At 41.4% G+C, this 27533-nt stretch overlaps 1 protein-coding gene across 1 annotated transcript in view; it reads right to left on the reverse strand.

The window, feature by feature from the left end:
• LOC150109740 (uncharacterized) overlaps positions 1-27533 on the reverse strand; it is a 144948-nt gene that overhangs the window by 31676 nt on the left and 85739 nt on the right. The window contains exons 3-5 of the mRNA XM_090414111.1: positions 19423-20006; positions 3586-3982; positions 3121-3278 (exon numbers count right to left, since the gene is read on the reverse strand). Of these exons, the coding sequence (XP_090270237.1) occupies positions 3121-3278; positions 3586-3982; positions 19423-20006 (1139 nt within the window). The remainder of the gene's footprint in view (positions 1-3120; positions 3279-3585; positions 3983-19422; positions 20007-27533) is intronic.

Here is a 27533-nt window from a genome sequence, read left to right on the forward strand (position 1 = left end):
ACACCTTCCTTTGCACAGCCGCACTCATTTCGTTTTAGAATTTTTAAAACTTCAGTTCCAGTGAATTCTAGAAATAAAAATATTAAATTTCAGTTATCAAAATATTCTTCTTCTTGTTTGAGTGTCGTCTCCTATCGGAGGTCAGCGACCACCTTGGCAAATTTTGAGCGATCCTCAGCCACCCTGAACAGTCCCTCAGAGCTCATGCCAGTCCACTGTCTGCCAGCCAAGATTTTCTTCGTCTTCCTTGCCCTCTTCTTCCATTTATCTCCCCTTTTTATAATCAATTGAAGTATCTTATATTTTTCATTACGAAGTAGGTGACCAAGATCTGCAGTTTTCCTTCTTTTTATGGTATCTAAAAGTTCACGCGATTTCCTCATTTGTTCCAGTACTTCCTGATTGGACGTTTTTTGCTGTGCATGGGATTTTTAACATTCGTCTGTATAACCACATCTCAAAGGCTTCAAGAATTTTTACTGATGTTGTCTTCAAGTTTCTGCACCGTACAGCAGTACAGCCCATAAGATAACATTTAACCATGCGTACTGTAAGCTCTAAATGTAAATGCGGTTACACAGTTTCATCAGGAGAAAATTTTTTCTTGCCATTTCAATTCTAACTTTTATTTCCATTTCTGGATTGCAGTCTTCATTTAACCAGCATCCGAGATATTTAAACTTTGTCACTCTTTCTATTTGTTTACCATTTGAAGAAAGTGCTGAATTAAGAGTTGGTTTCTTGCTTATGACCATGAATTTAGTTTTGGTGATGTTTATTTTATTTTAATCCCATTTTTTCACTCTCTTCGTTCAAGTGTTCCAGAAGATTTTGAAGATCCTGAATATTGTCATCCAGGAGAGCTGTGTCATCAGCATGTCGGATGTTACTGATGATTTCACCATTTACATTAATCGCTTCCTCTTAAGATTTTTTTGAATTATGGCTTCTGAGTATATGTTAAAAAGAAGAGGTGACAGAACACATCCTTGCCTTACTCTTCGTTTGATGTTAATCGAGTCTGTAATAATGTCATCAACTTGAGCAGATCTTTTTGGTTCCAATATAAGTTTTCAATGTTCCTGATGTCTTTACCATCTAATCCAATTCTTTTTAATAGTGCAATCACTGAATTTAGTATGTTGGACTTTGGCAAATGCTTTCTTGAAGTCGATGAGGCAAATGAACATTTCTTCGTTTTGGTCACTACATTTCTGGAATAAGATCTGAGAACAGAAAAGAACCTCTCTCGTTCCTAAACCGTTTCTAAAGCCGAATTGGGTATCACTGATGGTGTCTTCACATTTTCTGTATATTCTTTTTGGAATTATTTTCAGAATTATTTTGAGAACGTGACTCATTAGGCTGATCATCCTAGTCATTACAAGTTTTCGCATTTGCTTTTTTAGGTAGCATGATGAAGGTCGACTGTAACCAGTCTTGAGGGATTATGCATGTATCGTAGATCTTATTAAAATCTTATCAAGATTAAGACTCTTTAAGGTATTCTTAAATTGGCAAATTGTGCATCTCCCCTTCCCCAAGTCTCCAAAATTTAGGGTTAAAACTGCCTAGCCTATAAGGAAATAAACGACGTTGCGATTTTTTTTAAATTGATCTGAATTCAAATTCAAAATATAAATTTAAACGCCAAGCGTCAGCATAAATGTGGCATTTGTTGAAACTGTCTTAATTTTTAATATAATTTTATGTTTTAATTAAATTTTACGTGTTTAGTAATAATTCCTTCATAAAATGCTGTTTATTATGGTAAAGTGCGCAGTGGATGACACGATCCAGGAATCGCACTCTACCGATATCTCGTATGCAGGAAAATCCTGCCCACTCCGTAGTAGGCCGGCGCTAGTTTCACGCAATGCTTTGTGGGTGCCGCGTGTTCGAGCATTCGCACTTTTTAAACTGTTCGAAAGGGAGTTGCAAATGAGAACTAAAAACGAGGCGACTTGTTCAGCGAGCGCTTCGAGGGAAACAAAATATTAAACGGAATGAGCGACAAGATGATTAGAAAGGTCGAAAATTAATTTACTCAAGAAAAGTTATTTAACAGCAAAGTGATTTTCTGCTAATCAAAACGAACAGTTCCGTATCGTTTTTCGTTCACGCGAACTTCTCGATCACCTGTCATTCGGTGATAGCAGCGACCTTTGCATGAAGTGCGGCGATTGTTGGTCGGAGCACGGAGAGACTTAAAGAAAGTTCGGGACTTTAAATAGAAGTGGAAGAACGGGGGGGAGGGATGTTAAAGGAAGACGATTCTTGCAAAAGTTGCAAAAATCGTCCGTCGGTTTCCCGTGGCGTGTTACAGCCGTCTGGTAAAGGACATGAAGTTACGGAAAACACGGAGTTTAAATTTGCAGTTCACAAGAATCGAATTCGCCCCTTTGAATGTCTTTGATCGGTCCTTTCTCAGCTTTCTCAGCTGTCTAAGAAACCGTCGTTTCTATTTAGAACTCTTTCGGTATGTTCGGCAGCGATTCGCAGCAGCTGATGGAAGCGAATGAAGAAAACAGGAAGGGCTTACTTGGATCGCAACGTTTTCAAACCGCGCAGAGAAGAAAAACAAAGGGAGTCGTGTTGTTATTATTATTATTATTGAGGTATCGCCACTGAGTCAGCACCGTGGGAGATCAACTATTCGTACGATACCTCTCCTTAAACTCAGTCACCGATGAAGCACCCGCAACCACCCTCTGGAAAATCATTCACTATTTCCAACAACAACAACAACAAAAAATCCTCTCGTAACACCCTTGTTAACCACACGACTTCCACTGGTGACACCCCCCCCCCCCCCATCGCTGCACGGGAAAATGCTCGTCGACTCTCAGTGCGTCTGGAAACAGACGTCTTCATTGTGGAAAGTCACGGAGATCGCGGAACTCTGAACAGCACACGGGGGGGTGTTCATTTAAAGCAACTGAGCAGCAAAAATGAGAGAGAGAGACAGAGAGAGAGAGAGTAAAAGAGAAATGAAGGAGGAGTTCGCTTGCGTCGATTATTAATAATGCTAATTAAAGTTTATTGAATTTAATATTGCAATTAAATTTTCTTTCTTTTCAAAGTGCATTTCTAAATGAAATTCTCAAGCTGATTATTTACATTCCGCTCGGCATCTTCTTCTTCGTCGTCTTCTCTGACGTCATCGCCCACCAAAATCTCCAGTCCCCTCTCTTTGGCGCCTTCCAAGTAGCTCAGGATGTCCGTCTTTGATGCGCCTTCGAAGAACGACTTCCCGGGGGATTCCAAACAAGAGAGTTCTGCAACAAACGAGAATCTGCGTGAAAACAGCGGCAAAACAAAACTTAATTTCCCACAATTCAGAAATGAATGGGCTACGCTGGCGACCCCGTTGAATGTGTGCCGAGGTTCGTATCTCGGACAAACTGGGTTTCGCTTGCGATACAGGGGGAGGTGGGGGGGGGGGAGATAGAAGGCAACAGAATTAATGTGGCGCGCATCGGAGAGAAGAAGGCAGAAAGTGGAGGACTGGGACGTTCAGAATAGACAGAAAAGCCAATAATGGAAAGAGGAAAGATAAATGGCAATATTGAGAAGTGAACTCACCGCTTGCTTTTGAGAGAGTTTCGGAAAACTCCGGCAGTTCTTCATAGATGGGCTCGACGACTTCGTACTCGTTCTCCACCTCCTCTCCATCTGTTCCTGCATCTCTGTACTCGTGTACCGTTTCGACCCCAAGTCTCTCCTCCTCCTCTTCCTCCTCCACCTTCGCCTCCTCCTCCTTTTCCTGCGCAGTATCTGCATGCTTCGTCTCCAGCTCCAAAGGGCTGCTCCGTGGAAGGGTCCCGTCATCCGGAGTGCAGCTTCCGTCCTGCAGTTCGCTTTCCCGGTGAGTTGGTTCCGGTTCTTTTGGTGAGTTGCCACACGAAGCTTCCGAGTCGTCTTTCTTGGTCTCGCGAGGATCGAAGGAGATGTAAAACGTCGATCTCGAGTGGGAATGAACCTGCAAAGAAGTAAAACCTTCATCTGTTAATCACACTTCCATCTTTTTTATGTCAAGAACTACGTTTTGAACAGGTAATGAATTTGTGTGAAGACAATGGCAGATTAAATTATAAATGGAAATAATAATAAAAATGAAACCGTCACACACGCACGCGTAATAGCTAGTATTATGTAAACGACAAGAAATCAAGGCGCCTGCGCAATTACCAAATTATCAAAGAAAATGATTAGAGAAAGGCAGTTCTTGTACATCACGGGAAATCATCGTGGTGTCTGTCGGGGCTTCCTCCGTTTCTCCTGCCGATTCGGAAAAAAGCTTCGTGGACCGCAAGAAACTTTCGTGCGAGGACGAACTCCAAAGCAGCACCCGCGAGCTTCTCTTTGCTACAAATGAAAGCAAAATCAGGAAGTCGCAAAGACTTTTATTTTGACTTTCGTTTTCGGTCAAATGCCGTTCGCTTTGACTTACGGTGAAATGAAACAGATCCACTGAAATTCCTGTCGATGTATAGATTTTTCTTTCGATTCGTTCGCTGACGTTTAGGCACAGTGAATCATTCTGCGAAGACTGCACGCGCCAGGATTAATCATTCTCAGGAGATTCAGTCGCGAGTGAGTGCGTTGAAGTTACCGGTGAACAGAACAACGCGGAAGAGTCTGTCGAACTCGACCTGATCCAAAGGTAGAACTGGATCCGCTGTGATTGTGATGCAATGGAATCAGCTAAGAACCTTAAGTTGCACTTCCTGATCAGAACAGCGAAAACGTGCAGGAAATCCCCTCAATAACTGCATAACTGAATGAGTGTCAGAAATAGGTCAAAGGTTGACTGATGGCTTTTAGTGAGGGTTCCCGAGCTGTGCATCACATTCTAGTGCAAATGCTGAATCTGAGGACAGTGAAAGATGTTGGGTGGAGAGAGGACAAGGGGATCGCCGACTTTATTTTGATGTTTCTATATAAGAATATAAGACCAGCGACAGGTAGAAGAAAAGCAAGCATCGCCTTGCCTCGGGGCAGAAACGCTTTTCTTTATCCTTTCGGAGAGAAGGGTCATCATCAAATTCGACCCGTGTCACTGGAAGCAACATTCTGTCTCGTGCAGCATCTGAAGTGAAAGGTGGGTGCAGATAAACGAGCAATGGAGGGGTGCAAGTGCAGCGCGTAAACGATTCTCCTGACCACATTTCCTTTTCATCGGCTCTTCTGGGGTCGCCTTTATTCCCTCCGTAATGACAGGTGGGTGGGTTGGGTAAGAAATGCTCATTTTGTATTTCACGAAACAATGCGTACATGCCGAAGGAGTCGGAGCCGGTTTTACCCACAGGAAAGGAAGGGGGGGGGGCCAAATTGGACAGAGTGAGAACCACTATGGTTAAAATAGCAAAACGTGCACTGTACCGCGCAAGTACTGTAGAAATTGTCCCTGAATGATAATAATAAACTGTAACGTATAAACTATAACCTGAAATGCGTCTCCGCAGTGCTAAATCTTTGTGTGGAAGTTTTAATGTCATTTAAGTGACATTTCGAGCGACACCCACCGATTGAAAGATTGATACTACTCACGAGACATTGAAATACCCCAGAAAAGCAATATTAGGTGAGGAACAAAACAGCATTCGAGCGTTCCTGAGAAATCGAAAAGTCCCAGTCGCACGCATGCGCACTCGCTGACTTTTCAAAGAAACTTGCAAATGGCGCAACCCTACAAAAGTACCAGAAATTCGCAAGCAGAAGATGCAATGACAAGTAACGGGAATTCGCGTGCAGCTGCGAATTGTTTAATCGGTATGTTCTTCTCCTTCTTAAGCTTCACGAACCCTTGAGGTTCTCAGCTGTGGGCTTCGAAACCGCAACCATCTTGAGGATAAGGTGGTTGGCCCTATGTCTGTAGATGCGCGTGTGTTCACGGGGCCGGTTTGCCTGTTATGGGGGATGAAAAACCCTTTACCTCCAAATGAGACCGGTTAGCTCACCTTTAGTCAAAAGAAACAAAAGATTCCCCACGTCACGGACGGGAATCGAACCCAGGTCTTTCCGACTAAAGGGCTTCGTCTATACCGGCTGAGCAATCGATGTTACGGAGCTTTTATGATCCTTTGTTGCGAATGGTTGGTTTAAAAATCATCCCAACGAGTTTTCTAATAGTTGGTGTGCTATGAATTGAGTCACAGTAGACTTAAAGACTCCCAAGCGACTGCCAAAAGAGCTTGTGAACGACTTTGACACGAAATGAATCCAGAAGCAGTCTTTTTTCCACGAGGACTGCATCTCGGCCGAAGTGAATTTTAAAAAAAGGTTGAAGATGAATCCACGCAGAACGTGGAAGAAAAATGTTCCGCATCGACTGTTTAATGAGCTCACTGGGCGAAACAATTTGCGAATAAACAAATGATTTCGCTTGAATGTGCACTTTCGACTTTTAGGGGTGCGTGGCCATCACGCATTCTCAAAATTGCAACTGAAAACAACCATCGAGACGACACCAGAGCGAATGGTGCACGTTTCGTCTGAAAATGACTTCAGTCGAGAACGACTGAACGACTTTGGAGACTTTGCTGCTGCAAGGTCTCCAAATCACTGTTGACACGATTTCCCTAAGTAATATTTAAAACGATGTTAGGTGGCTGTTGAATGTGCTTGGGTAGACCATATCGTACCGTAGCTGAGTAGAGATTCGCAGATACCGTGATATAGGAGTTTGGTTTTTTTTTATGTTAGATGAAATCGTGTCTTTTACTTGGAAGAGTTTTGCTGCGATGATGCGGAGTTTAGTAGGATGATTCCGATTTGAGTGGGACGTCTGCAAAATCGCGAAGCAAAATAATAATAAAAATGTTCGATCGATCATTTCGCTTACAAAAAAAAGTAGTTCGTCAGAGAATGCACTTCACTGAAAAGAAAGTAATCTTTTATTAATGAGGGAATAAATTATTTGTCATCTTGAATTTCTAAACAGGAGAGCGACAAATCAACCTCGAAACACGTTCCGACGGTCGTGGTCCCTTCTCCTGCAATTTTTTTTATCTTCGCATATACCCCAACTGAACTCAACGTATTCCAGCCATTTTTGTACTTTTGCTCTTCGTTCGTAGTTTTGGCCGCATTTCCCTTATTCTGAAAGTAAAGATCATGAATCTACTGAAAGCCTCGAGACAATGCAATGCGCGTTGGTTTAATCCTGTCTAGCACGTGAAGGTCCTTTATAAGTGCTTTTCAACCGAGAAGCCCTTATAAAGGTACGAGACCGGATGACTCGTCTTTTTCTCGCCATCAAAAGACGACACTCGTTGCCTCGGCAGTAATTCTGATCGTCTCGACTGAAGGTAATCGCACAGCGACAAACACCTTTAAAATAATTAAAGTTTCTAATTTTCTGGAGGGACATTGTACTTACGCACCCCTGTAAATTCAAGCCTGAAATGCGCCACGCTCGATCGCATATGGAACACTCCCGATTATTCGGGGGATGTTTACACTCGCCAGTTTTCAATAACGTTATCGGAGAATCTTGTTAGCTTCGTGAACGAAATGAATTCCGTACGAAAAATAGGTGGAGACTTCAACAAGTAGCCCTCCACTGTGCAGCTGCCGTGGAAGCCTCCAAAACGTCTTCTCCCCCCTCAAGTTTTCAGAGAAGTGCGTGCCACTCGCACAAGCGAGCTTTGCCGGCGCAACAAACAGTGCTTTGAATGGCAACACCTGCTGCAAGCACAACAGCCACCTCTGTTGGCGGTGCCGCTTCGTAGCTGCAATTTGGTGTGCAGTAATGGAACGATATCTCTGTCGAACGGAGCTACGTTTCGGGTGTGTTTGGGGGCGTTAATGGCCGAAGGGACCCCTGAAGTGATTCCGCAATGAGAGCCCGGAAAGTGTTGAAAGAACGCGGGATTTCCTCTAGCTTCAACTGAGTTCGGCGCTCTTGAGTTTTTCCGGGCGATATCGGCTCAAAATATAAAAAGTGTTCCTCGCCACTCTCTCGGACACGCCGGTGTATGTTTGTTCATCCCTTGCTCACGCGCATCGATGCCAAGTCCATTACTTACCGGATGAGTCCGCAAAAAGGGGAGGTTTTCTCCCTGGGTTAGTCAAAAATTATTCATAAATATTGTCCCCCCCCTTCTCTCTCTCTCTCTCTCTCTCTCTCAAGGATTTGGCTGTACTCCGCAATGAGCCGATGTGTTGTGCCTCCCCCACCCCAGTTCTGTTTGCATTTCCGTATTTCGAAGCAAACACGGCACAAATTCATAAAGTACCGCGTGCGGGATTAACGAAGTGTTAATTCCACATTAATTGTGAATTCATGTGGACACCCGGACTCTAGAAACCAAAGGCGGATGTCACTTTTTAAGCAAGCTGGTTGTTTCCCACCGTATGGTGATCGTCGTCCGGACTCAAATCTCCTTATCATCGTCTAAATTACATCCACATAGAGAAGCCAGGTTTACTTTGCCATACACTTTGGGGAATCAATGCGTAAAAGTGAGAAGAATGAGATATCTTTTAAACAAAGCAGTCGAATGATTGTCTCCAGCTTTGTCTTGAGGCAGTTCGATGCGAATGTCTTCGCTTGCTTCCAACAAAAGTATTTTCAGAATGCATAAATAGAGGAAATGCTTGGAGAAGAAAAGAACGTTGACCAGAAAGAAATCAGAATGCAAGAATTTCTGTTTATAATTTCTTCAAGGAGGAGAAAAACAAACAAAAAAGCCTAAGTTTTTAGTTACCAGAAAAGCGGTGCTGTTCGCGTTAGTTTGATGTCAGCTATGGTCACGTGCAGGTCGTAGAACCTTCTCTTGGGCGGAGCTCCCCTGGAGTGCAGGTGGCGTTTGGGGGAGAGAGAGAGAGAGAGAGAGAGAAATTTATGAGCAATTTCCAACTAACCCAGCCAGAAAACCCTCCTTACTGCCATTAATTCCCCACGCTTGCCAAGTAGGCCTGGAAGTGAAGGTTCCGATTGTAAATGACGGACATTCTAAAGGTTCTGGAGGGTGGAAAAAAAAGCTCCGGACGTTGCTAGGATTTGAATCCAGATGTTTCTTAGTATATGACATTAACTGTGCGCATTAGAGGATGCTGCAAAATCTCCTTTTGTGCAGGAATTAAAATTGCAATTTACGTTCGCCGCGTACGCTTACAGCAAGAAAACGAATTGGAACAAACGAAGTTACATTTCCAGAAAATTAAAGGTTGCAGAAAGCCTTAAACGAGTAAAGAAATCTTCGCTGTTTTGGAAAATGAGGTTTTAACAAGGGAGGAAAAGCTGGCTTGGAAAGGGCTCGTTTTCACGGTGATTACGAAATAGAGCTAACTGCAGGCCTCGAAACGATCCCCTTGACAGATTATATTTCGAGATGATCACGTGACAAACGAGCAAACTCACCGGAAACAAAATTGCCGAAAATTTGAGGAAAAGAAAGCAATAAACAAAGGGCAAAATGAAGAACGCGTCGAGAGGGGGCGAAGTGTTGACATTCGCACTGAAAATGAACGCAGTTATGAAATTCTAAAAAAAAAAATATCAGCTAACGCCTTTTTATTCCGTATAGGGAGTAGGAGAGGTCGTTTATAGCCCTATCTAACTTTTGGAGACTGAGTGGGCAGTTCAAACTCCACTGGCAGCCAATCAGAGATAGCTGGCCCAAGGCTATCACCAATTAAGTGACACACAGTGAAGAGAGACGGCTCAACAAGTGTGCCGCCATCTCGTGGTCCCCTAACACTGGTATTTAATGTCTGAAATAATGTGGATTCTACGGTCGATTTTCTTGAGTTTACGGGAGATAAAACTCGCTTGCCCGTGCCAGAGATCGTCTAACTCGGGAACCGGTCTAAAAAAGGCTTAGAAAAATTTCTTCTAATCGCCGACTAGATTTTCGAAACCAAGAAGTCTTCCTTCGTGCGGTCAAGCGCCGTGGTATGCAAAGCCACATCCGCTGAGCTACACAGACTCCATTCACGTCAAAGAGTAAATGAATTCAAAACCAAAAAATAAATTTCCCCCACATCGCTTATGGATTCTAAAATGTATCGAGTGCGGGAATGCGTAAAATAAATAAACAAACAAATCCTTTAATGCGAGGGTATTCCCCTAAGGGGTTGGGAGATATTCGCATTTCCAATTCATAACTATTTGAATGTGTTTACCAAAACCGTAACAACACAGGAGTATTTACAGGCACGTGTTTTACTACCGATTTTGAAACTTGAAATTCCCCCAAAAAATATGAAGGGGCAGACATCCCGTGCGTGCGCATGCAACTTTCTTCCTGTAGGAGTCTGTCAATGGCGCAAATTTTGTCGACTTAGGTGCCAAATGAACTGTGAACCACTCTGGATAAGTCACTTTTTTTTTTCGATTTCAAATACGGTACTTTGTTTCTTTGTATCGCTAAATGAGCTCCCCCCCCCCCACCAAATCAGCGTTAATGGTCCGTCACTTGATTACTAATGAGGTGCCTTGCCTGTTTATAAATAATGATCGCGTATCAGGTAATGCAATTACGCCGTAATCTGACGAAGTTGCTCAGAAGGAAGATCTAAAAAGATTCCAGCAAGAGCACCTGACCTCGGTTGCCCTTAAAAGTTTGGCAAATTGGACCGCACGTGTTACTAACTGGAAAGAAAGCAGACCAGGTTAAACCTGACCTGAATGTACGGAACAACCGAATAACTTGGATCGTCGTGAGGCAGTTGAAACTGTCTTTCAATTCTTAGGTTCCGCTAAGAATTGAAGCCTGGACCGAGCATCGAAGCCAATCGAGGTGGTTTGCTGCGGGGTGGTTTTGGTATCGTCAACACCTTAATCGTTCAGATGAACGACTTTGCACGATTCGAAAATTAGCTTCGGATTACACGCGAGCGACACCAATGTTTACTGCACTCGACTTTTGTTTACCGCGCGACTGTGATATTTTCTCGAACCAGACGATCTCGACATCCAGGTAAGGCGACTGATAAAGTAACATCCGCTGATAGCGAACGTAAACAACATTTTCTCCTGAGTGTGTTTCTCTCTGCATGCACAATGAACTATGCCGACACATGAATGTTGCGCAATCGTTTTTACGGTTGCGCTTGTTTCTCCACGGTAGACTTTGTCGCCATTTAGCAGAGGGATATGCGTGGATTACCAAATAAAATTTCTTAGGTTTAAGAAGGAACACTGGCAACATCAAATCCACGGAAGATGTTCAGCAAGCTTTTCAAAAAAAAAAAAAAGTAATAATAAATAAATAAAAGAAAATAAAAGAAGAAGAAAAAAAACCAAGCCAATACCTCCCACAGACTGACCCCTCATTTCTGACAAAAGGAATAAAAACGCTTTTCTGTTAGTACTCTTTATGAAAGCCGACGCTAGAGAATTCGACGTTAAGAATGGCGAAATGCAAGATCGTCTGCGGTGGTGCTGATTGTGCGAAACTGTCGCATGTTTTTGTGCAAATCCAATGTTGCAAATGGCTTTGGAGTCAGACACGCCTAGTAGGTCGGAAAGAGAGGCGGCATCTTTATAAAATGGGTCGCAAGCGCTACTTGGAGCACTTTTTCCGAATGTTAGATGACTACGATCGACTACAAGCAGACCCAGTTAGTCATGTCTGTGGATGCATTGACGAATACCAATATATATATATATATATATATATTGGTATTCGTCAATGCTTCGTCAAAATATATATAAATTCGTCAATATAAATATAAATATATATTTTATATTATAGAGTATATATATATATATATATATATATATATATATACTCTATAATATAAAATGATTAGCCTTTTTTCATGTCACGTTTTTTGTCAAGTTATTTGAAATGTTAAACTGAAACTGATAACTTTTTTAGAAAAAAAAATAAAAAAACGCTTTTTTTCCCTAAGAAGTTATCATAAAAAACGCGTTTTTTTATTTTTTTTCACAAAAAAGTTATCAGTATCAGTTGCAGGTCATATCACTAAAAGATATCCGCAAATGATGAGCTCGCTCATCTCCACGAGGCTGAGCAGACATCTTCTGGAGGAGAGGGGGTGAGGGGGAGTATTGCAGGGAAGACCTCTGTCACCCTCTTGACTACCCTTTCACTTCCACCACCTAATGCTATTTTTTTCCCTCCAAAGTTATCAGTATCAGTTGGAGGTGACATCACTAAAAGATATCTGCAAAAGATGAGCTCGCTCATCTTCACTAGGCTGAGCAGACATCTTCTGGAGGAGAGGGGGCGAGAATAGGGAGTGATGGGGTTAGGTGAGGGGAGCATTGCAGGGAAGACATCGGTCACCCTCTTGACGACATTTTCACTTCCACCACCTAATGCTATTTTTTTTCCCATCTCAACAATTTCGGACATATGAGTGAGAGAAATAGTGTCACATGGTCTAACATCAAAAACACTTTTTGGGGATAAAATACTTAATATAATAAAGACAAATAATATAGAATACCCTTCAAGCCACAGAGATAAGATTTGCCCTATGATGTCTCAAAGTAAGATAATCTCACATCAACATCATATCCAACAGCATGTAGAAACATGTCCGTGAATCATCTGTGTGAAAGTTTCATTTTGGAAGGAACGGTCAGGGTTAAGGGTCAGGTAAACAGTATTATAAGGAAAAACAAATGAGTCAAGTGTCTTTGCAGTTATGGCAATTCGTTCATCCAGTGCAGCTATCATATTGTGTTGTGGTAATTGGTATCCAGGAAAGTAAAGTAAAATAATGGGTGAGCCACAAAAGTCATTGAAATTTTCTTTCTTCAGGAAAATAGCACGAGACAAAACTCTTCACCTAGCTCTAAAAGGATGGAAACCAATTATTATTTTAGAAGACACGTACATTGTGATGTATTTATCCAGGACCATTTGGGAAATGTTACGCAGGAAGTGGTCTGATATCCTCGGCTACTTGCAACGAAGAGTTGACTACGAAATGGACCTCGGTGAGTGTTATATTCTGAAATGCCAAGATGGTGAACTAATACTTGATGATACAGGAGCTGATGGAAGTACTGTTTTTTCTATTAGTTGTGAAGAAGCTGAGAGATTTTCACCAAAAATGTATGACATTGATAATCATTTACTATTTTTGGAAACTGAATTACCATCTGTTTGTATCATGGGGAAAATTATCGCTAATCATTTAAATTCATCAATGGCAAAATTAGACTCAAGATTTTATCCAATTCGATAAAGATTCTTTATTTTAGGACATTTACGAACATTTTACGAAAACGGTTTGTGTATATTTGCTGACAAAAGAATACACAGAATGTTTAGGGAGGCATGGTGTCATTTCCAGATTGACACAATATCAAATGTATGGCAGTGTGGTTACCATGGTAACTGATTTAAAAACTCTTTCGTGTGACCAGCTATTTTGATGTAATGTAACCAAGAAACAGTGAGTAACAAACATTTTATTCATTGAACTCTTTGGAAAATGTTAAGAGTCTAAACTAAATATTGTGAAATACTTTTAGGTAATTACATGTTTCGAATTTTTCTCAGTGAATATACTTTTAAATAGTATTTTATTTCAGCAAAATAAAATATGCATTTGCAAACTTAAATGAACAAACGTGTGCTTTTGTTGTTGTGTTTTTCCACAGTGAATTTTTTACTCAGTTATTCTGATTAGAACTTGATATTTAAATCCACAACTTTATATCTTAATGCAATTCTGTTTAATTATTATAAAAAAAATCACAACTGTGAAATTAATGCCAGGATGGGAAAAAAAAGTGTTGAAAACTAATATCCGTGTATTGATTATTGTAGAAATTGTCTAGTGCTACCTATTGACATTATTTGAGTTATCTGAAAACAATTCGTTCACATAATCGAAAATCCGAACTGTTAGAATTTGGGTGTTTTACAGCTAATTAACCCAAAACATGACTTTAACTCTTAAAGTTTGGTATAGAAAAAATGTTTGTACTCTTCCGATAACACATATACAAATTTTACCTTTCTGCACACAAAGTTAGATAAAAACACACCAATAGTACATCCAGCAGCATGTGAAAACATGTTGTTGAGTCATCTGTGCAAAAGGTTCATTTTTGAAGGAACGGTCAGGGTAGGGGATGGTAAGTGTAAACAGTACTATAAGAAAATACCAGAGAGTTGAGTGAATTTGGACTTAAGGTAATCGTTCATCCACTGCAGTTGCTGTTTTGTGTTGTGGTGTTTGTGTTTGGTAATGTAAAAATAATGGGTGAGCCACAAATTCTTTGAAAGTTTCTTTGTGAAAAGTTCTAACTGTTTAGAATTTTATAAACGAAAGTTACCATAAAGGATACGATCAGAGCTAATAATCAGTGAAATAATAATAATAATAATAAATAACCATTTATTTGTGGTGCCATATGAAGTAATCTAAGAAGAAGAAGAATGAAGAAAAACGATTATGAAAAATCGACAGTAGTTGAAAAATACGAATTTTCAGTTATCGTTGGGATAATTGATTGCCAATTTCTTTTGAATAAGAGTTCAAATTTATTTCCTAAAGAAATTTGTATTTCTGATAGAATTATTGTAAGATATGCATTGACAAAATCACCTTGTAGTGGGAAAGAATTACCTGAAAGAGTTAAAAACAGAATTCTTGGGTAATAAAATGTAACCATCAGCTGAAGTGGGAAATTGGTTCACTACTTCTGGACAAACTAAGAAATTGGATGATAGAATCAACATGCAAATAGCAAATATTACTCGCCAAAGGAAGAGAAAAATCAAAAATATTAATGAGGTTAATAGGGAGGCCTGTTCTTGATTTAAATGAAATTCAATGCCCAAAACATGAAAACATAACGTGTACTTTTAAATGCTTTTGGAAACATAATGAAAGATTCTGTGCTTTTAATAATGTTCGGAAGTATATGTATTGGTTTCAAAAAAATAAATAATCAACCCTTAATTTTACTACAGTAATAAATTCCCAACAAACACCAAATGAAAATTAACTTTCAGATGAGAGTCACATTGTCAAAACCATATGATGGCAATTCCACAAGCATGGAAGAACCTTTGACGTATTTTTCAATTTATTTATTTTCTGTATTGTTAGATTCAGTAAATACAATTTGTAAATAATATTTCATTCAAATAAAATGTGATTTTATTTAAATTTTATTTAAAGTGTAAATTTAAATGAACAAATTGGATGTCGTTGATGTGTTATACAATCTTAAGACCATAACAGTTTTTTCCTTGTAAAATTTCATGCCACAAAGTAACCAGAGACTTTTTTTTGACTCAGTGAATTAAAAGTCTTATTTGTTCATGGAAGCCTTCAAATATTTCATGAAATTGTCAACTCTTGGAAGCAAAAGGAATAATCGGGTATTAAATTAATAGCCAGAATTTTAGTGGTGAAGATTTCACCTGAAAAGTCACAATACTGTTAGAGTTTGGTTATTTTACAGAGCCATTAGATATTTAAAACCAACGACATGTTACTAAAACTCTTAAAAGTTTGCAGTAGAAAAACGCTGCGGAGAGTTCAAAACCTCGTTTGTCTCATATCAGTTACTTAAAATTACTAATGCTAAAGAAAAAAATAAATAAAATAAATAAATTCCACTTACAGAAATAGGTTAAGAGCACAAGGAATCGAAGGTAAAATAAATAGTCATATTGGTAATTTCCCAACGGAAACCATGAGTTCAAACCTAAAAACACGATTTCTCACCCGCGTACAACAATATGGCGACCGGATAAGAGAGATATCTTTAAGATAAGACTTAATGAGAAATCTACAGTGTGGGAAAATAAATTCACATACATTTTATATATTTATTAATTTTGCTCAGTTATTCTGTTAGAATATGAATTTTAAAAGTAAAATACAGAAAATAACCAATCAATTTGAAAGGGAAAAAAAAAATAATAATTTCACTTGTCAGAATTCCATATTCTAACAGCTGTCGGAATTCGAAACCGAAAATAACATTTAATCTAAACTAAACGGCGCATAGACTTTCCCACCAAACTTGGGAAATCATAGCATGAGCAACTGTGGGAAGGAGTTAATACAGATAGTAATCTAATCGGATAGTAATCTAAATTAAGTAGTCCACTAGCTTTTCTGGTTATTTACAGAAATATCTTTCAACTCCTATGTTTTGTGTGTTTTGTGGTGTGAATATATGTTAGCCCCAGTAACCTATAATGAAAAAGTGAACTGCATTTTCAGACTTGCGTTTGTGTTCTGTGAATATATGTTAATAATCAACAATTTAGAATATTCAGAAAACCTAGATACTACCAAGATGTTCCCATTCTGGAAAGAAATGTAAGTTAATTTTTTTTAACTTGAACATACCAATTGATAATTGTAATTTCAATAATCACTGCTCGTATGTTTTGGTAAGCATAATTCTAACACTGAATAGTTTTTTTTTTTCATAAGAATAATCATAGGGTATATATTAGAGTATCAACATGGATACATTAGCGACTTTTGATGTGTGTGTGTGGGGGGGGTCACCAGCTTATAATTAAATTATTCAGAAAAGCTCGAAACAGCCGCCAATAGACTCTACTCTACTCTAAGAATTCCCACCCTTTAACAGGAAAGAAATACCCCAAAATGTATTGGAAAATTAGTACAGCCATCTATAGGGAAAAAAAACTGTATCTTTGAGTGACATTAGCATATAATTAAATTATTCAGAAAAACCTAATCATTGCCGTCATCACAACTCTACTCTAAGAATTCCCACCCTTTAACAGGAAAGAAATACCCCAAAATGTAATGGAAAATTAGTACACCCATCTATAGACAACCAAACAAAACATGACGACAGTGACGGATGTGTGTCACCCTGGGAAAATTCCAAGATATCTTATCTCAAAAACATCGCCCACAATTCCATAGCCAAACCAAAACACTATGTGATATCACAGAGAGAGAGACATATGTTGCCAAGAAATTTCCAAACACATAACGTCACGAATCATATTTCTAAATATCACCCACAATGCTTTAAGCGAACCAAAATCACCACGTGATGTCACTGACAGACGAGGACCCCACCGAAATTCCAAAATCTATAATAACAAACATCCACGTCACGATTCCTTATCTTATCTTGATCTTGATCTTGTCAGAAGTGTCCCACCAATCACGACAAGATTTCTTATCAACTAATATATCTCTCTTTTCCATTCAAAACAATAACGTCACTTATTTACAACTAACAAATGATGTCACTTATCTACATCTCATAACAACAAACATTCACGCCACGATTCCTTATCTTATCTTGATCTTGTCACAAGTGTCCACCAATCACGACACGATTCCTTATCTGTAATATATCTCCCTTTTCCATTCAAAACAACAACGTCACTTATTTACAACTAACAAATGACGTCACTTATTTACAAATAACAAATGACGTCACTTATCTTCATCTGATAGCAACAAACATTCACGTCACGATCCCTTATCTTATCTTGATCTTCATCTGGATCAAAGTGTCCCACCAATCACAACACGAATCCTTATCTCTACCATTACCCATAATTCCATACGCGAACCAAAATACAAGAACTGAAGCCATTCACACATATGCCCCCAGGGAAATTCCAAACATTCCAATCTCATGATGTCATGCCCACAATGACGTCAACCAATGATGTCACGATTCCTTATCTTATCTTGATCTTGATCTGGTCAGAAGTGACCACTCTACTACTCGCATGGTTTAAAAAAATAAAATAAAATAAATAAGAGAAAGAGAGAGAACTGAAAACTTAAAACAATCAATTTGCACTCAATCCAATCCGGTTCTTTGATGAACATGACACAGTTAGACTCATCAAAGAACCGGTTGCTAACCGACTTGGAAACAGCGGAACTACCTTTCTCTCTAAGCGTAAAAAGTAATTCTTTATACATGCGTGCGTGTGTGTCTACAATCTATTTATTTTCTTTGTGAAATTAAACAAAGCCACATTTAAAAAAATGCATCAACACACACTGCATACGAACGCACATTAAAATTCGTAGATTTTCTCACCATTGCAGTTTTTTTGTTTTTTTTTTAAAGTCGACCTCAAAGAGTGCACGATTCTACACAGTTAGGAAAACGAGATGGCAGAAACTGTCACCGTACTGTCGTCTCCCACAAATCTGCAATTCGTCAGGAGAAATAAACTCGACAATCGCTGGAGACGAGGAGTCAAGACCTCCGATTTCCAAGGGTCAAGGCAGAGTCCGTCTACTGTTTTCAGGGTTACGTAATTTCGACAGTTTGGGATGAAGACTCGAGGTAATCTGCGTTGCTGTTTTATTTGGGTGTGGCTGTTATCTCCAGCCATTCAAAGTGGGGACCCTCACCTTCTCAAACTAGGTCGCATTGCTCTTGCATTTGCAGTGTGAATGGGCAGCGGGGGGTTGTTTCTGTAGAACTACTGCAACACCGAAGCCAAAGAGACAGTTGTCTCGAGCGTGAATAGAACTTTCTTTGCTTTTTCCAGAAAAGACATCCGAATCTAAATGTGGTTTGTTTGCGGTAAACACCAATCGCCGAGGCTACGAGTCTAGCGAATTGCGTGACAAAACCTTCCACCTCCACTCAGTGGAAAACGCCCTTCTAAAGGCATTCTAGACGAGAAGGTCCCCTCGCATGTAGTCCGCGTGTTTCCAATCGAAAAGGAAATAAGGGTTGTCTTCGCTGTGACAGCTTCTGAGAAAAGTGTGCGCATTCTGGAAGGCAGAAAATTATTGAAATAAAACGAAGGAATTTGTTAATTCTGTTAACTTCGCCGTTTCTGCGTTAGTCTGCGATGAGGCAGATGGGAGACAACCTCAGACGACCTCATCGATCCCAAGATGACGATGTTGAATAACTCGTTTAATAACGACGACGATGGGAAACAAAATGCGCCAACTTAACGGAAACGTTCGTTAATCTTCATTTTAACTGCGGAAGAATTATTAAGACGAACCCGATAAAATCGAGTGGGTTTTCGTGGGTCTCCACATTCCGAAGCGGAATTCGCGCCGCCATTATTGACCTAAGATGGAAGACTTGCTGGTAGCCTCGAGTTGCTCGTTCATCACAAGCACATCGTTGCGCGTATGTCGGAGCAGCGATCGTCTGCTTCCCTCCTTAGATAAAATCCAAATAAAGCCTATTCGAGCTTCACGCGCTCACGCCTTCTCAGGTCGAAACCGAGCGCTATTTTTAATAAACGCGATTGTATTGTGGCTATTTACTGTTCCGCAGAAAAAACGGCGTCCGTTTAGGTCGACCTCTTTTTCGTTGCTTTTTCTTCCTTCCCACTTTTCATAAAAAAAAAATCAAAAAGATTTTTATGCTCTTCAGTGAAATTCGTTATGGCGGTGCAAAGAACGCCGCGATAACGAATTCTCTCTCTGGAATGTAAAAGAAAGTCATTTATTTACGTTTTCTTAAGCACTCACCTTACTCTTGGGACTCTTCTCCCTAAACTCGAAGCAGAAGGTCGGCGGATCTTGAGTGTCGACGGGAGAATCGGGAAGAGACCTCGAGGGGTTTTGAGGATCGCTTTTCGATTTATGCCGGTCCCCGTGAGATCCGGCAAATGGCAGCAGGTTCACGTGCAGGTCGGAGAATCTTCTTTTGGGCGGCGCTCCCCTGGAGTGCGGGTGGCGTTTGGAAGGTCCGACTTTGTCCTTTGCATTTCCCGAGTCTGAAGCTGCCGCCTTCCGTAAATCGTCCAAAGACGTCGATCTCCGCTTCACCCGAGCACGATTCTTTTCTCGGCTTTTACAGATCTCCGGGGGAAGATCGCGTAACACTTTTTCGGGTTCTTCCGCACTTTTAGAGTCTTTCCGGTCTTCGACGGCCGACGAAATGTTCGAAGGGCTTCCTGCATGCGGCCCATTTTTCGTGACGTTGACCCCCGCTTTTACTTTCTTCTTCCTGCTCGCAGATTTTACAGATTCCTTGCGACCTTTGCAGCGGGGTTCGCCTTTGGACTTGGAGGGTTTTCGGTCCTCTTCGGGCTGCTTCTCTGGTCCCGGATCTAAGAAGAAACTTGCGACATTACTCTCGTGTTCTGATGCTCGTGTGTGTGTGTGTGTGTGTGTGTGTGTGTGTGTGTGTGTGTGTGTGTGTGTGTGTGTGTGTGTGTGTGTGTGTGTGTGTGTGTGTGTGTGTTCATATACAAACACAGACGTGTGTGAGCAGAGGACAGAGAGAGCATTTACTCTTGTAATTAATGCACGGGTTTCCCTATTGAACACGCAGAAATTGCGTAAATAAATAATCCCAATGTTCATGACTATTGTAATAACCTCCCAGCAAATTGGAGCGAGCTCTGCAGAAACAATTGTGCACGTGCTGCTTCACTTCGACTGATGAAACAGAAGCACATAAAATTGCGCATAAATTTCCAGTTATGAATGTATTAATGCGCCACGTGGCTTTAAAGAACGAGTTGCGTCACGAGAAAAACTCCACAGTCAGAAAACCTTTCGTGAGGGAGAACATACGCAGTGGCGTTCATGCTCGAGTTCGCAGGACCCCGAAGGTTAAATATTTATTCCCGATTATATGCTCAGAAGAAACACCCATTTAAAGAGCTGAGGACTCATTGCGAGCTAAATAATTAATGCCAAGGTGGATAGTTCGGTGGCCAGCTTACAAAGCTCACCAGATATTTAAGAAAGAAAAAAGGAATCGGGGACGAAGTTTTCGTAGGACGAGAGACGCATTTAAGACAGAGAAGGAAGAATATATGCGCTGAGATAAATGCCGTCATCCATAAAATCGAAATCAATGCTTCGTGAATGTCCCTCCTGGGTATAAAATGTTTTCGGTAGGCTGATACCGAGAGAGAGAGAGACAGATTCAACACGGTACTGGGTACAGCACAAGCTGAGTGGCGCTAGATGCGATAGTCAAGTATGACAAAGTGCTGGGGTGCTTACTCAATACTGCAGCTGTCTGTTGGGTACCGGGAGTGAAACAACAACCCGATAAACAGCCAGCCAGTGTGCTCCCGCGACCGAAAAAAAATCTCGTTAACATTAAGGGACCCCACACAAGAATGTGTTAGTTTAACAGAAGGGCCGCAGTCGGTCAAATGGCAGCTCATAGCAACAACAATCTCCAACATTAGCTACTGGATTGCACGATGCGTTAGAATCTGTTGCGGATGGGAGCAGCAGAAGACTTCGCCACTTCTGCCAAATAAAAGCAAACAGCTGCAGGTGATACCCATTTGCCGCTTAAGGAGAAAAAGGTCCCCCGATCTCGGTTTCGGTTGTTTCGCGTTGGCGGCTGGACCAGGGTTAAGGTGACGAGAAGAAGCGCGTTTGCTTGGCTTAAGTAGCTTCTCCTGTTCTGACATCATCGCAGCACTGATGCGAGCCGCTGGCATTCCCTCATGTTTACAAGACGCTTCCACTCCAGCAGAAATGTGCTCAATGCGAGAGGCAGGAGATCGCTCGGAAACGCGTGTTGAGTACGAGGATGAGCGACGTCTCGGTACTGCTGGCTCACAGGATCGATCACAACCCAATTCAGCATCTGCGGATCGAGACAGGAATTCGCCGCAATCAGCTGCAGGATGCGATCGCATTTGCACGGTCAGCATCCTCGAGGAATGTTATGGGCGCTTGGTCGAGTCCCAATGAGGGGTCTGAAGGGAGGTTTCACCATTCGGGAAGGGGCGACTGCCCCTAATGGCCGCCTTCTTTGTTTTTATGAAGGACTCGAACAGAAACCAAACAGGTTTTTGAGAAAACACTTTCGAATGAAATTTGAGAAAATAATTTTGAAAAAATACTGCGGAATGAATTCAGTAATGAACGAGAAATTTTGAATGCGATTTGACTTTGCAGAGCCGACACCTACCCCGTCTCCCTCAGACTGCACGACACTTCAAGAAACATTTCCGCGGCATTTTTTGAAGTTCCTTTTTCTCACATCCTTAATTTTGAGTTTTTGTCCTTTCAAGGAGTCCTTCGGTCGGTGAAAGGGTCAACTGCCAGGAGCAACTGCGGGAATCACTGCGGTGTGTGACATTCGCTATGCGATGCTTGTTACATTAGGACGTGATTTAATTAAGCCGCTCTTTCTATTCACTGCTGCACGTGTTTAAAAAAAAGTAATTCTCACAGAACAAAAGAAAACAGTACAATTTTATTAATTTCAAAATTAAAATCGTTATTTTAAATTCATACTTGAATAATGAAATATTAATTATTAATGTAAGAAATTGATTTCAACTTTCCAAAAATTGTTGACCTGTCTCCTGGGACGAGGTCGCCTCGCTGGCGTGAAAAGTACCAGAAAAGTCGCCGCCCTTTTTCTGCGAGATGTTTCGCATCGATTTCCGCTTTAAATGATGGAAAACATGAAAACGTCGTCTGATTACTCAAATCAGCTTTAATGTCGGCAGTGGGATACCAACCAACGTTAAAGCCGTGATCGACCGGTAGATGCGATCCCGTTGTTGGCCACTGAAGGCGCACGTTCTGAACAAGGTCTTTCCAAGGAGAGAGGTCAGTGAAACAAACGCCGTGGTTCGCCTTGGATTCGAATCCCATCAGGACAACAGGGATCTCTTCGAGGGATTTTCATGCGCCGGTCTCACACGGAGGTGGGTTTTTTCCTTCCTCGCGCTCCTCGTCCTTCCAAACAGGCAGTGAGTTTTAAGGGCATCCCTTTGATGGACTGCTTTCTTAAACCAGAAAACACTGGCGTCAGTGCTGCGAGCGGGCTGAGTGGTGAGATCGTCAGGGCGCTTGATTATTAAACCGGAAACTTTTAAAGTCACCTTCAGGCCTCCAATAATCAGGACGGTGGCTCGCACGAGGCGAAGGAGTTCATCGTAACTCGAAGGCATTCACAAACATCACATCCTTGGTGGGATTCGAGCATACGACCTGTTGGTGCAAGAGCGAGGATGCCGTCCGCTCAGCCAACGTGTTGCCCACTGGAGGGTCAAGAATGTTGTCCATTCAGCCAAGAGTGCCATTAAAATGGGAACAAACGTATTGAATTCTCGCTTCTTTTATTAACGTGTTTTTTTTTTTTTAATAAATGAATATTTATAGTTACGAGCAGTGGTGTTATTCAAAATAATTATCAACTGATTCTGTCTTTTTTTTTAACAAATGTGTATATGTGAAGGAAACTTTTTTCAGTTGTATGATTTATCATTTCCCTTGCGACATGCGATGATTTCGATAACGATAATAATAAGAAATAATAATAATAATAATAATAATAATAATAATAATAATAATAATAATAATAATAATAATAATAATTCATACAAAGTCAATATTTTTGTTTTACATTATTGTCAAAACTCACCAATTGCTGGCAAACAATTCAAGGAGAGACCCCGAGGCTAGTTGATGCTCGGAGAACTCAGGTTCTTCATCCGACTGTCGGGTCAAACAATAATTTGAATTTTCTCGCGACGCACCTGCGTTGTCACCGGAAAATTATAATCAGTGAAACTCGTTGGAAAGTTCACCTCTCTTAACAGAAACATTTGTCTGATCGCGCACGTTAATCGTCTTACTCGGGTCAACGCCACTACCGGAAAAAAAAAAAAAAAAAACGTGCTACTGCTCGTTCCCTTATTATACTTCTGATTTAAATAACCCAAACGAAGACCTCCTTCTTCGACGACAAAATCACTCAACGAGCTGAATTAGTTCGTGTCAATCGGACCACGTGGTGATGCAAGCAACCCCCCCACTCCAATGTTGTCAGAAAGGGTTTTGCAGAATACGATTTCCAAGTGTTGATTTCAGACTGAAATGCCACTTCACCTCCCATTTTAACTGTCGTAACAAGTTGTGCGAAGACAAAGACGTCGTGGTTTCCGCTGCAACTGACTACTTTCAAATAATTACGCGTGACCTTCAATGAATCGCGCTCGTGACCCTCTATAATCCTTTATTATTGTTCATGACGCTGTAAAACACGTTGCAAGCTCTCAAGAATCCCCACAGTAAGCGGTTTTGAGAACCCGAAAATTTTAACAACCGGTTCGAGCGAACCAGCGGAATTTTTCGCTGCAGCGAAGTAAAAATGATTACTTTGCTGCAGTGAAATTCGTTGATTATAATCCAGCAAAGGTCGGTCGATTGTAGAGCCTCTGCTACTAATGGCTCACGCAAGAAGTTAAGCAAGTTTGAGCGCGGTTAGTAGTGGGAAGGGACTCAATCGTTCGATGCTGTTGGCACACTCTCCCTCGATGAATCTTTGGACTCCCTGGAGGTGTCGCATAGTAATAATAATAATAATCAACGCACCTCCTCAAGTTTTTCTCTGCACTGGGATGCACTATTTTCGTGTCTGCCCAACTCAAACTGAAGCTCACAAAAATCTATAACGCAACAGTGGCACGTGCATGTAAGTGTGATTGAGATGAAAGAAAAAAAATTGTTGATAAGTTTCGTGAAGATCGTAATCATTGAGGAAAACGGTACGGAGGAGAGGTCGTACTAAAGACAGAGAGAAAACAGATGGAATAAAAGAAGAGAATGAGAAGTTCATTCTATGAATTTGGAGCTGCTTCTGTTCTTAGCTGCTCCGTGAATAGAGAAAAGTTGGGGGGGGGGGGGTAATGGAGGAAGCCAGTTTGGTGGAACATCCACAGGAAAATACCTTAAAATAAACGCAATGCAAACAGAAAACGATTTTTTATGTGATTCCCACTCACAAACGGTGTTGTAAGCCGACAGCACATTCGTACCTTGCGTGGGCTCAGAATTTTGAATTATCTTTTTATTAATTTTTTATTTTTATTTTTACATAATCCGGGAACCCTACTCTACAGACCAAACAGGCAACTTTTTTCAGCCACTTCAGGCCTCTAGTAAGCCGGGCGGTGGTCTCACACCTGGCGATGAAATGCATCTCCCACCTAAAGACAATCGTAAACATCCATTCGAATCGCAACATGTTGTTTGGAAAGCGATAACCACTCGACCAACAATGCGGGAAGGATTTGAGGGAGTTCGGGAAACACGGTTATCTGCTAAGGGGATTGCCCTCCTCTGAATAGCTTTGTCCTCCCCAGCACGAACTGTCGTACCGATTTGGGTCTATAAAGCGATAAAGATGCAGGTGAAAAGTAAATTGTCCTGACCGAAAGCGCACACACGGGTTTTTCGGAGGGTGAGTACCTACGGTATGGTATGATAAGCAGGAGGTGAAAGTCGGCCCGTGAAGAGTAAACTGATCTTGACTAAACATCCGGATATCATCAGAAGAAAGCGAGGAAATCTTTCTTCCGAGAAATAAGACAGGATTATGTTTTCAAGAGCTTTGATAATTTTTTAGGCGTTGGTCGATCTTGACATTGAATCGCCGGAGATTTGAGCAATGAATAAAGAATAAGAACAGCGCGTGCTGTTGTCAGCAAAGCTATGGATGGGATTCGATGTTAGTGAGAAAAGTTCATTGATGTACACCGGAGAAAGAGTGGGGATGAAAGCACCAAGCCCTACGCTACTCCAGCGCGGACAGAGAAATCTGTTGAGAGGAAACCATCTGACCATAGCAAGCACTGAATTACCAGACGGGGAAACTAGCAATCAAATCAAAAAATAAAATTTAAATTCAAAAAAAAGGTGGAGATAATAGAATGTGGTAGTTTAACATGGTAGGAAAGCAGATTCGATGAAATGTTTTTGGAATGTCCAGATTGAAGGAGTTTCTCTAAACTTTCCCAACGGCAGCGTCCAAAGGTATGTGAGGGGAGGAGGTCTGCTGCAGAACGAGAATGGCGGAATTCACACTGTGATCGCTTATTAACGGATCGATCAGTAGTATTATTAGAGGGAAAGCTGGCTCAGGCCCTGGAAGAAAGGTCCGGGTGTTGAGAGAATAATGGCGTTCATCCGGTATTCTGTCAGGTAGGTGATCTTAGATCGCACTCACGGCAGACTTCACTTCTTCCTTTTACGTAACTCGAAGCAGATGCCCTCGCCGAGGGTTTCCCCAACAACTACGACCTCCAGTTCTTCACGAAAAATGTCGATGGATTTCTTCTTCTTGTTCGACCGCAACCTGCACTACACATAAACACGGCCCCGGAGTTTTGCCTCTCGTCCGATTACATGTAAATAGTTCCGCTTCCCTTCTAGTTCGCAAGCCGGCTTCAATCATGGCGATGATGTCGCTGTTGGGTGATTTGAAACCGACCTTCAGGTGCAAATACTCAGCCGGTGATGAGAATTAGGAGAGCGGTAAAGGTGGCAAATGAAAGCAATAAAGTGAAGCGAGGAAATCAAGATCCGAAGCATGGGGGGCGAGGTGAATTGTAGTTGTTGAATCCGACAGCCGAGTTTTAGTAAGGTATAATTACTAAAAAACTTCTTCTTCTTCCCTTCAGCAGGTATTAGGCCTAGTGGCCTGTTACGGAACTATCTTTAGCCCTTCTAAACCGTACCCGTCCCGAGGATAAAGTGGCTAGTCCTATCCCCCCCCCCCCGTGTGTCCTATGTCTGTTCACGGGGCCGGTTTGCCTGCTTGAGGAAGGAAAACCCCAGATAAACTGGGGAAAAAAACCCTGCACTCCACGCCCAAGACCGGCTAACTTGGCTCTGGCTGAGGAAGATCCTTACGCTCCTTACGTGGGCGACGGGAATCGAACCCAGGACACTCCTTTCCCAGGCGTAGGGTTGCGAAGCGCAAAGCCACTAGACTAGAGTAACCGCGCGGATAATTACTAAAATACTTACTACATTTATTAAAACCATCATATCTTGGAAGTGTTTATTCCCGAATAACATTTTTTGTGCCTCCCCCATATTAGATTCAGTATCGCGGATGACTCGAGTGTTATGTGATCCGCTGTGCAAACCAAATAGTACTTTTTCTTCCCCCTTATTCGTGTTTCTGGTAAGCAGGATGATGGAGGTTATCTAAGAAAAGATTAAGTAGATCGTTGAGATTAAAGAGTATGACGCTTTTCACCCACGTGCTACAAACTGGCAACTGGACGCTAAGGAAGGTTTCCGCGACCCAACACCTCTTCGGCAACAATCGAGAGCTGCTGCTGCCGATGAACGCAAGAGTTTCTTCTTATTCTTCTTGGGCTTGCTTCAACGTCATCTGCAACAATCCTCGCGCAGAAACGAATTTTCTAGTTTCGTTCTGTTCGGAAACCTCGAACGGGTTCGTTGATGCGATTCCGTAATTTCAGAGGACCCCTCTCGAGGGCAGACTTTGCACGACAAACAGAAAAGCGTACGCGTCGCCCAACTGGTTCTTCCTTCAAATTCAGAAAAAAAAAAAAAAAAAAGCTTCGAAATAAGATTAAATTTCTTTAAAGTGGAAAAAGCTTTGAAAGAGAACTTTTTAAGGAAAAAAATCTCCACGAGAAACACCCCATGCCTTACTTCGGTTTAGAAAATAAAATAAATGAAAATGGATAGCATTTGATGGAGGGGGGGGATACGAGTTGGGGCGTTCGGGCAGATTGCACTGACCGCTGACGAGAGCGTTGCTGCAAGAACACCCCGAGCAACGGTGAAGTGAGAAAGCGAAACAGAAATCGCCTTTCGGACGGCAGTTC

The sequence above is a fragment of the Typopeltis vanoorti genome, chromosome 2, assembly GCF_054136105.1.
Source record: "Typopeltis vanoorti isolate ZY-2024b chromosome 2, IOZ_Tvanoo_1.0, whole genome shotgun sequence".
Lineage (NCBI taxonomy): Eukaryota > Metazoa > Arthropoda > Arachnida > Uropygi > Thelyphonidae > Typopeltis > Typopeltis vanoorti.